Source organism: Ahaetulla prasina, chromosome 2 (genome assembly GCF_028640845.1).
Source record: "Ahaetulla prasina isolate Xishuangbanna chromosome 2, ASM2864084v1, whole genome shotgun sequence".
Classification (NCBI taxonomy): domain Eukaryota; kingdom Metazoa; phylum Chordata; class Lepidosauria; order Squamata; family Colubridae; genus Ahaetulla; species Ahaetulla prasina.
The window spans coordinates 86166986-86178181 of record NC_080540.1 but is presented as its reverse complement, the minus strand read 5'-3'; the positions used below and the strand labels follow the sequence as shown (position 1 = coordinate 86178181).

The window sequence follows — 11196 nt, the reverse complement described above, 5'->3', positions numbered from 1 at the left end:
GGCCTCCGTGCTCGAGCCTGTGGCCTTCCCCCCCCCCCACTTCCTCTGCGAGGCGCGCTCGCTGCCGAGACGAGCGTGCACGCTCTCTCGGCTTTTCTAAGGCGGAGCTGGCTGAGGGGCGCGCGCTCTCGCTGGCCAGTCGCGTGGTCTCCTTGCTTCTCCATATTGCTGCGGCGGCATCAAGAGGAGACGGGGGAGGGGGGACGTCGGGGTTGGGTTTCCAGGGTGGGGGGAGGAAGCCGGCGGCTCGACCCCCCCTAGCTTTGGGTGCAGACTTTACCTGAGCAGAGAATTTAGCGGAGGAAAAAAAAGGGGAGAACCGAGCTGGGCTCGGCGAGGCGGTTCTGGAAAGGGGGAGTCGGCAAAGTTTGGGGCGGGCGCGTGTTGTCCGGGAGTGCCTGGAGGCGGGCGAACGAGGAGGCTCTGCGGGGGTGCAGATGGCTACCCAGGTGGAAGCTCTACTGCCCGCCAACCCGCTCCTGCCTGCCGAGGAACACGGGCTGGTTATCAAGAAGCCTCAAGAGAAGGGCGAGCACCTCATGCACCAAGGAGAGAAGGCCAACGCCGATGAGGGCAAGGGGGGCGGCCCCGACAGCTGCAGCAAGGAAGAAGGCGGCGGCGGCGGCAACGTGGGAGACCATCTGCGCCGAAACGGGGCCCTGCTGAAGCCCCCCAGCATCAAACAGCAGAAGGAGGACAGCAACCATCAGGAGAAGGAGAACCTGCTGCACCAAAGGAGCAGCATAATAGAGTCAAACCGGCTGCCCGGAGAAGCCAGCAGCAGCAGCAGCAGCGGCGGCGAGGAAGGCGGCGAGCAGGGAGGAGTTGGCCGCAAGGAATTCATCGAGGCCCCTCCACCCAAGGTGAACCCTTGGACTAAAAACGCCCCGGCGGCGTTAGTCACTCTCAACGGACAGTCCCCTCCAGGTGGGTAGGTAGGATGAGTCCTTTGGGGCGGCCGAGGTTGGCGGGGCGGGCGGGTGTGTGTGTGTATGTGTGTGATGGGGGGGTGGGTGGTTGTAGGGGTGATAGGCTTATTCTGATATGGCAAGCGGTAGCCAGTCATTCGAGGTGGGGAGTCCTCCCTCTGCAATATGGTGACATGCTCTTCCCCCCCCTTAATAGAACTCCACCCTGTCTTTGTCCATGTACGCCCACCCGGTGCTACTTCACCCGGCACCTCGGTGAGCCTCTTGGCAAAAAACTGATTCGGGCGAGGGGGCTGGCTAATGGGGGTCGGTGAAAGCGTGCTACGGGGCATTCGAAACCAAGCTTGAAATATATCCGTAGACCTCGGTGGTTGCAAAACGCGCCCCGCGAACTGTTCCCCGCCCCCAGCAAACCCCTTCTCCCTGTCCGCGTGCTTGGTGGGAATTTGCTTTTTCCTTGTAAAGTTACGGCCGGGGGTGGTGGTGGTGTATTGGATTCGTCTACTACGTTCACTTCCTTTCAGTTCCCGGGCGAACTCCCGGTATTGCGATATATCGGGATTGGTAAACGTTTAACGAGGCTTGAGCGGGAGACCCCGGCGCCGCTTCCTTTTCCTAAATAGGCCTAGTTGAATAGCGCGGTGCTGGGTGAAGGCTAAGAATAATCTGGAGATGAATGTGTAACGCCGTCTAAAGTAGACGTGCCCGGGATCTTTGGCGTGAATGGAGGAGAGGGCAGAAGAGGAAAAATAAGGGGTGGTAACTGGAGCCATTCTTTAACCTGGGCACCGAGGACTTTTAAAATGCACGCTGGTTTTTTTTTGGGGGGGGTGTATTTTTTTAAAAAACCCGTCGGCGTTTTGATTTGCTTGAATTGGGTGTGTATGTGTGGTGGGGGAGAAGCGACGAGCTACCGAGAGCTGAGCCCCCCCCCCTTGTAGCGGAGGAGGAGGGCATCCGAAGCGCGTGTAGCCGAAGGGAGCAGGCAGACCGTGTGCTGACTTAAGCGAGGCCGAGGCGGCGGTGGGTCATGCGGCTCAACCGGGGCGGGGCACTGGGAAAAGTGCTGCATTTGGAAGGTTCCATGGCGTTGTTGCGGCGTTTGTAGGCCCCAGCGCAAACGTGCCTCTGGCGACGGTTTGAGCGCTCCGTCGCCCAAACGCCTCGCCGCCCAATAGCTAGGCGTGTGTGTGTGTGTCAGTGTGTGTGTCGCCCATTCGGCGTTTCCACCCTTTCCCAGCATTCCACTGCAGTAAAGGCAACGTGGTTTTTCTTTGGGTTGCGAGCATGTGATTTTCCTGAACTCGCTCTGAAGCCTTGGGTTTTTTTGGATTCCCCCTTTTCGGCTGTGTCGTATAGTCCGTCTGTTTTTTTAGCTTTGCGCTCTTGGGGGAAAGCTGCTTTAAAGCCCCTTCGGAGAGCTGTCGCGACTTGTAGCGATAATGAAGCCTACGCCTAGGACGGTAGGCAGAAAAATAGGCCTCTCTGCACCTGTAAGGTTCCTGTAATGTATTGCCATTTATTTATGAAAAGGGCGCTTCCCCTCACGCCTAACGTGGTGCACACCGATGGTGCAAGAAGGTCCCTAAAGTATGTGGGGCAAAGGTCTTTCAAATGTCCACGTGTGCTTATTCCTTTCTACTGTAGTTTATTGAGTGCAGATGGGCTTTTCTGGTATATGGTAGTAGTAGGCATTTAGGCCTTCAGTTTCGTCGCTGAAATCTGATCTAACGTTTATCCTGGGAGGAGACTGAAAAAAAGAGAATCGGTCATTTCCTTAACTAAATTGACTTTGGGGATGACAACTTTGTCTCCCTCGTGTGATGTAAATATATAGCATTTATCAAAATTAAAAACAGTACTGCTTTGCTGGACAAAACTGGAAAGCTGTGTAGTACATTATCTTTGCAAACATATGGTTTCAAGTGAGATAAAAGATTTAATATAACCATAAGTTGGTACTTATAAATTTGAAATCTGTTGTTTTCGGCTTTTTGAATCGAGAGTAAAAGGCTATTTAGCAGACAGACAATTTGTCAAGCCCTCATGGTAGTTTAAATAGCTTATGAATATTGATTATTGTCTATTGATGAATGTATGCATATTTAGTCTAATGAATTATTCAGTTTCATTGATACATAGATTGCACACCATCTGGTTTCTCCCTCCAAAATTGGGGAAAATACATTTACATTTTATAATATAACAGCGCAGTGTTAAAATGACTTTAAAATTACAGGAATCGGTGTACTTAAATGTTATCTGATACAGTAAAAGTGGAAGAAATGTGATCGTACTGAGGCAGTTTAATCTGTTCAGCATAACAAGAAAGATCCAGGTTCAGGTGGACCATAAGCCATAGAAACTAGATAATTCACTTTCAGTTCCACCTACCTCATAGGGTTGCTGTTTGGGGAAATAAAATTGAGATCTCCACAATAAGTTTTTGTAGCTTTTGGAGGAAAGGCAATATCAAGCAAATAAAGTAGACTGCTCTGTAACCTGTTTACATGAACATAGAGATAGAAGATAACTTGGCATGTTGAGCAACTCATGTAAATGTTGGCTTTAATTGAAAATATTTGTTTTAGTTTTATCTCACCTTTATTTTTTTCTTAAGTCATCCTAAATGCTCCTGCCTGTTTTCCCCACAATAACCCTGTAAGATGAGTTGGCCTAAAGAGAGTAATGGCCCAAAATCATTCAGTTGGCTTTCGTGCCTAAGAGAGGACTAGAACTCATGGTCTCCCGATTTTTAACTCCACATCTGTTCCTACAACAAATATTTAAGTTCTTTGTGGGCATTTTTGTTGAAAAGTACATGTTGCTGATTATGAGAGCGCATAGTTAAAACAAAGTGCAGTACTATTGATAAACACTTTCTCTTAAATAAGAAATATATGTTTCCTTTCTTTTTCTCTATGCCAGGTTCTTTGGGATTCTATAAGCAAAATCTGAAGAAATTTTGTTTCAAGATATTTTTTAGATTTGATTAGGCTTCAAACTTTTAAATTCGTAAAAGGTGATTCATAATGGAAACCTGTTCTATCATCACTGCTACTGCCAATTTATGTACCCATGGATTGTTATATACCCTTGGATAGTTACGGCAACACACTTTCCTTATTCCTTTCCTTCTTTGTCTGCGACAGACTACTCCCAGTACAACTAATTTAACAATAGAGAGAAAAGAAACATGGGTGTGCTCATACATTCCCAGATTGGATTAAGCAATTGCAGATTACCCGCATGGATTAAATGGATTGAATTGATACAGCTAACCAGAACTGTTTGTTTTATAAAGCTTGCTGTGTTATGCCATTTACTTGCTAAAGATGTTCATGGGCAAATGTGATGGGAACATTTATATTTGTGTGATACTCAATACCAAAGGTGTTTATTGTTTAAGAGTTTATTGTTACACTACAAATGTGTATGTGTTATAAGAAAGCATACAATATTGAAATTTTATTTTATATGAGAAATGTTTAACAAAGTGGATTTTTGATAAAAGGAGACACCCAATCTGATATCAGAGCTAAATCGGATATCTATTGTTGAGGTACAGTGTTCTAATAGAATACTGGACTGAAAATATTGGAAGTGGATAGAGATCTTCTCGGTCCATTCCGTTACTGCAACATCTGACAGATGGCCATCAATCCTTCGTTTAAATACCTGCAGTGAACGAAAGTTTCCTACCTCCTGAGGCAGTTTGATTTTGTTGAAATTAAGAAATTAAAATACGATATAGTAGATGTTTATTCAGTGTCTTTCAGAAGAACTGAAGTCACCTAAGGGGAAAAATTAACTTGAGATCTGTTTGATCATCTATTCCTAATGCCTTCACTAACTGCATTAATACAAGCGTGTATAAAACCAGCTTAATTTCTTACTATATGTGACAGAAGTCTTTTCAATATGCATAAATTACAGCAGTCTTTCATCAAGGCCCTGCTTAATTTCAGCAACATTGTTGTTTCATTCTCAAGCTATGCCTTGGTTCATGTGTTATATACTAAACCTTGAAATTCTTCGACTAGGGGTATCAATGCTGTATGGATTCAGCCAATTAAAGAAACTATGACTAATACATGTACTCAGCCTATCTCCTAGTAAAATAACACTAAATCATGGTTTGATGCTGCAATAAAAAGCTTTGTGTGCATGTTTTTTATATTTTCCCTTTGGTGCTTTATTCAGTATAATTTCCTTTTAAATCTAATGTCCCTGTTAATACAAAATTAGAAACTAATGAATACTAGGAAAGAACGAATTTCCTAAAAGCCAGTGTGATATAGTAGTCAGAGTACTTATTTAGAAGGGGGGTAGAAACCAGATTCAGGTTCCATTCAGTTTATTGTTCACTGACAGATGTTAAGTTCATGTCTGCCTTGACCTAAAACAAATAAAATGCTAAAAAGTTCTATGTATGTAGTTACTTACTAAGCACATCTAAATTATATTAAAGTAATCATTTACAATCCCCAAGGCATGTCACAACTTTTGAGCACCCCTAATGTTATAGCTGTTAATTTACTTGGGTTCCCCCATTGACTTTGCTTGTCAGAAGTCAGCTGGGAAGGTTACAAGCAGCGGTGAAATCTGGCTGGATCTATCTGGCTGGCGTGAACTGGTAGGGCCAGCAGCGGGAGGCTCCGCCCACCCACCAGGACTTCATTACCTCCTGTTTTTAACCCTCTGCATATCACATTTCCGAACCGGTAGTGAAGGTAAGTGCATTTCACCACTAGTTACAAATGGTGATCAGATGACTACGAGACACTGCAGTTGTCATAAATGCACACCAATTGTCAAGTGCCTGAAGTTTGGCAATGGCCCTAAGTGTGAAAACAGGTCATGAGGCTCTTTTCGGTGCAGTTGTAACTGAACAGTGACTAAACATATGGTTGTTAAATCAAGGACTACCCATATTGAAGCTGGAGAGTGGGAAGAGAAATTTGTAGGATAACTGGTGTAACTGGAGGAAAGGCTGGATATAAATATAATGAAGATCTGTTGTTTTTTTTTACTTCCAAAGCATTGATTTTTGTCTGATATCGCCATACAATCTCCAATTCAGTCTTATACTGTTGCAATATCACAACACAGTTACAACTGATCAAAGTTACATTAATGGCTATTTGGCAATGAATTCCATTGACTGAATAAGATTAGGGTGCATAATTTATAGTGCAGATACTGAAAGAGGTGGATATCTCTGACAATCCTACACTAGAATATCTTTTGCCTAAATGTTAGATTAGAGCCCCCTCATTAAATATGAAAAAAAATACACAGATATCTTCAATGCAGAGTCCCAGTTTACCCCAGTTTTTGGGGTAAAATTGGGGACCTCGGCTTATACTGAGTCCCAGTTTACCCCAGTTTTTGGGGTAAAATTGGGGACCTCGGCTTATACTGGTCTATACGGCTTATACTGAGTTTTGTTTTTAAGCCTCGCTTATACTCGAGTATATACGGCTTATACTCGAGTTTTTGTTTTTTTTTTTCACATTTTACCGGACGGCTGGGAAGCCCTGCCGGTGCAGTGAGAGGCGGGCGGGGAGCCGCCAGCCTTCTCAGCTGAGGAGGAGGGTTTCAACCGTAGGTGCCTCATTTCCCACCCTCGGCTTATACTCGAGTCCCCAGTTTACCCCAGTTTTTGGGGTAAAATTGGGGACCTCGGCTTATACTCGGATCGGCTTATATTCGAGTATATACGGTATGCCAATTGTTAAAATATCCTTCGTGCACTGTTTTACAGTGGTCCTTAACTGATGGTTCATTCAATGACTGATGTTACAATAATGCTGAAAAAAGTGACTTAGGATGTTCTTGCACTGATGACCCTTGCAGTATCTCTCTGGTCACATGATCAATTTTTGGGTACATGGCAACTAGCATATATTTATAATTGCAGAATCCCAAGATCCTATGATTGCCATTCCTAGACAAAAAAGATTGTGAAATTGGCATACAACTTAATGACTGCATTGCTTGGCAGTAGAAGTTCTGGTCCCAATTGTTATAAACGAACAAATTTGGGGAAGTTAGGCCATATCTTGTCAAGTTAAATCTTAAACATACCTGTTTCTGCAAAATAACTTTTTGTGTAATTTAATTCTACAAAAGGTACTATGCAATATTTGGGATTCTGTTCTTGAAGGAACCATTAGTTTACTGATAATATGTGTAAACTGTTATACTTGCTTAATTTGAAGATTATCTCATTGTTCTAGTATTGTTTTTCATCTTATATTTTAGGAAGAATGTTATGGTACAATCATCATTGAGAAGAAACTAGGCCTTTTTTTTAATGCTTATAAAGCTCCCTTAGTAGTTTTATAGGATAAAGTTCTCTTTCAGAAGATCTGCATAGTGTTTCAATTTGCCTGAATCTGTTTGCTGTGATTATGCAACAGAAAAAGGAGAATTGAAGAATAGTTGAGGGGTCCTTGTTGCTCTCTGAGCTTGGTTTGCCTAGCACTGATAATGTTACCTAGTTTTCTGCAAGAAAAAACAACAACTCTGAGCTGCAAATATTCTCCTTTATTGGAAATGTAGTTGCTTCAATTTCTAATTCATACCTCAATTTTGAAAGAAAGGTAACAATATAGCATTGTCATTTGCTGAATTCTGTATTAGAGGGCTGCAAAATATTCCAACATTGGAACAAAATAATGCTGAGGCATTTTGTTTCATGTTTAAATGATCCAGCATTCTGCTGTTGCCCTTTAAAGAAAAAAAAACCCCCTCCAACCTATGAATATTATTATATTATATTATAATAGCCAATAAAACAACAGGTTGCTAGTGATGGGAATTTTATTGAATTGAAGGAAAGAAAGATGGGATTGATAGAGTTAACCTTATACTGCTGCCTGCCTGGTATGTAAATTTATTTCTGTTTTTAAATTATTTCATTTAAGGAAAATTCATAGGTTGTAATACATGAATTCTACTTTCACAATTTGAAGCAATTTTTAGGCAAGTTGCCAAATGTGTAAAAATAAAAACCTATTGTGCTTGTGCATTAAGAAGCAACTTTAGAAGTAATAGCCAGAAAAGCATTTTTCACTCTTTGGTTACTGATTATGAACTATTTGTATCTGTTGCTGGGGTTAGTTGTTTGTGCAGGAGGGATGTTTAAAACATTTAATTCCTTTTAAGGAGTCATATTTAGGCTAGTTTTTCTGCAAGCTAGGTGATAAATATAATTTAGCATGTACTACTCCAAGCTACTTAGAACAGAAAGTGGGGGAATGAGGTTGTTGGTATTGTTTTGATGATGGAACACTGAAAATATTTTGATTTAAGTTTTGTTGGAAGAATCCTTTTGGAATATACTGATTGAGGGTTTTGTTCCAAGTTTGGAACTAATCATTTCCCCCTCCTCATACTTGTTAACTGCAGTTTCATCTACTTTTGGTACAAAGAGGATGATGCTTCTGAAAAAATAGTTTTATGTTGTTATCTTTTTAATTCATCATTGTCTTAAGTAAACAGTTTTTGGCCTAAGGCCAGATATACTTTGAAGTTTGATGTGATTCATATAGGAGAGTTTTTTATATGTTGCTGTTTTTGCAAAGGCTTTTGAGGTATGTAAAAACTGATAATACCTGTTTTACATTTTTCTTTGTTCTTGTTTTATTAAATATAAAAGTATATAGTTAAATTATTGAGTAACATTTAGTCTTCTGGGATATATGAGTAAGAGTATATAGTAAATAAGTCCCATATTTTAAATGTTTCCCTAATTGATCCATGAAATGCTTATAACAATATTCTAATTTAAGCTTAATTTGTTTTAAATGAGTTGATTTTTTAATGCAATCAACAGAAAGAATAAAATTGCTTAACATTTGTCGTTTCCCTTCCATTTTTCCCTTAACTTTCGGATAAATTTTTGATACTTTCTTTAGGCATTGCTTGTTCATGAAAAATTGAATAAAGTAATATTAAATGAAAAGATTAATAGGATATTGTTTTGGGGTTTTGTATTTCCCCCCCCAAATTATACAGAATTTATCTCTTAACTTACGCCCTTCTATTTCTGTTGTATTCTTTATTTTGGTTTTAGAGTAAAACTGGCTTAACATTTGTATGCCAAGTTTAATATGCATATAAAAAGGAGAAGATGTGATTGCAGCTGGTATATTGAAGTTGTGATTCTTATAAAAGAAAAGGCTTTATGGACATTCCATGCTTTCAGGAAGGATTTGAAGACTATAGCTGTTCTGATGGGAGATTTTAAGAATTAAAAGGAAACTAGGTTGTAGAGAACAAGAGATGTTTGGTAGAGTTGCAGGTATAAACAGAATATACTAAATTTATTCATTATTACTGTCAAGCTGTCATTTTTATAAAATGATTTTTTTAAAAAAATAGTGCACAGCAGTTGTTTTAACACTTGCTAATCCATTGATCAGAATCCAGGCTTTTCTGATTTTTTAGTTTACTTTAAATACTTGGGCACAACAGAATTAATTTCCTAACTTGGAATATATGGTATATCTAATATAATTTAAATTATAGTATTAAATATCTATTTTTAAAATGATCAGTGCTTTTGATTAATTCATATTAAAAAAGCCAATATTTAGAATAAAAACAAGGAAAAGAATCACTTGTGGTCTCCTTGTCATTTTCCTAAAGGCATACAATTGACTGGTGGGAACAGAACACTGAACTACATAAGCTTTAAATATGAAGCTGCATAATTTTGACATTTGGGAAACAATTGTAAAACAATTGCAAATTAAACCATGATTTAATAATCCTGGTATTTAAATCATTTTTCCTTGTCTATGCAGATATAATAGTTGGATAGAAACTAGGCTCTAAAAATCACTTTGAGGTTGCTGGAAATAATTTTTATTTCTGTGGAAGAATATAGGATGACCCTTTCTATCAAGGAAGAAAGAATTAAACGCAGCTGCTTTCAACCTTTATTGAAAGCTTTCTTATTCTGTGGCTGTTTATTGGCTGATTTGTAACAAATACGCTTAAAGGTACTTTCAATCAGAACACATATTTATTTAGTAATGCCTAACATTATAATGTTAATAAATAAAGCCAGGCATACATAATGCATTTTCCCGAGGTAGAAAATTAGTTAAGATCACTAAAGGGTTTTGTGGAAATCAATATTTAGCATGTATAGTACAGTATTTCAGTTTTGCGATTTCTTCTGAAAACATCTTAAACATTCCCCCTGGGTTTTCAAATTCCTGGAAAGTTTACACTTGGATATTTTATTGGGCTGGGCTAGGGATCAGAAGAAGGAACAGAACTTGCATTTTTATATTAAAGATGGAAATAGAGCCTTGCACAGTAGCACTCTGCTTGGGTTTAGGTATTCAGTGCAGAAGAGAGATTTTGGTCAACCTTTCTTGAACATCTTTTTGCTTTAAATAGAATTCTATTGCCTATGACAGTGTTCGCTAACCTTTTTGCGTGCCGAAAGTACACACGTGCGCATGCCTACACCCATTCTGCAATGTGCGTGATGCCCCTGTACATGCGCGTGTGCTCCTTCTTGCCCTCCCTCTGCACAGGCACGCACAATTCCCCTGTCATGTTTTGGATCTAGCAGGCCTCCCTGCAGCCTCCTGGGACTAAAAACGGGCTGGGGGGGTGCTGCACCCCTGCTCTCCCCCCACAAATGTGCGCGTGACCCCCTCGGCATGTGTGGGTGTCTCCTGAATGCGCCCCGCCCCCTGCGCATGCATGGCAGAGACTCAAAAAATCAGCTGGCCAGAGGGAGGTGCCCATGCATGCGGGGTAGAGCTGGGTGATGGCTTGTTTACCTGAAGAGAGGGCTCTACATGCCACCTGTGGCATGTGTGCGATAGGTTCACCATCATGGGCCTATGATCATGAAATCCACTATTTAAATATGAAACTGTAGTTGAAAGATTCATAATTGTGGATGCCACTCATTTTGTCTTCTCAAACTGGTTGCTAATTGGATTGTTGTGTAGTATATGGTAACTTGCAAATTTATAAATTAAAAGGTTGCACGCAAAATGTTCCCATAAAAAATAGGACTGAAACTGAATATTTTGTTTCAGATTTACAGACCAGAACACTATTGTTCTGAGAATAGTGGGTTGTTGAGAAATGCAGATTGATGGAACCTGGAATTTCCAAAGAGTTCCTCCCCTTCCAAACTGGAATCAGTATTAAATGGCTCAGCAGAAATCTACTGGTAGGATGATTTGTTTAGAATTAAACCAATACATTTTCTGTTTCATACAGAAAC

General features: G+C 40.7%; 1 protein-coding gene across 2 annotated transcripts in view; it reads left to right on the top strand.

Annotated features, from left to right (window-relative positions):
* Window positions 1-227: 227 nt before the first annotated feature.
* Window positions 228-11196, top strand: part of LARP1 (La ribonucleoprotein 1, translational regulator) — a 106857-nt gene continuing 95888 nt past the window's right edge. For both annotated transcript variants that reach the window (XM_058166576.1, XM_058166575.1), the window contains exon 1: window positions 228-927. In XM_058166576.1, the coding sequence (XP_058022559.1) occupies window positions 438-927 (490 nt within the window). In that variant the 5' untranslated portion in view covers window positions 228-437. The remainder of the gene's footprint in view (window positions 928-11196) is intronic.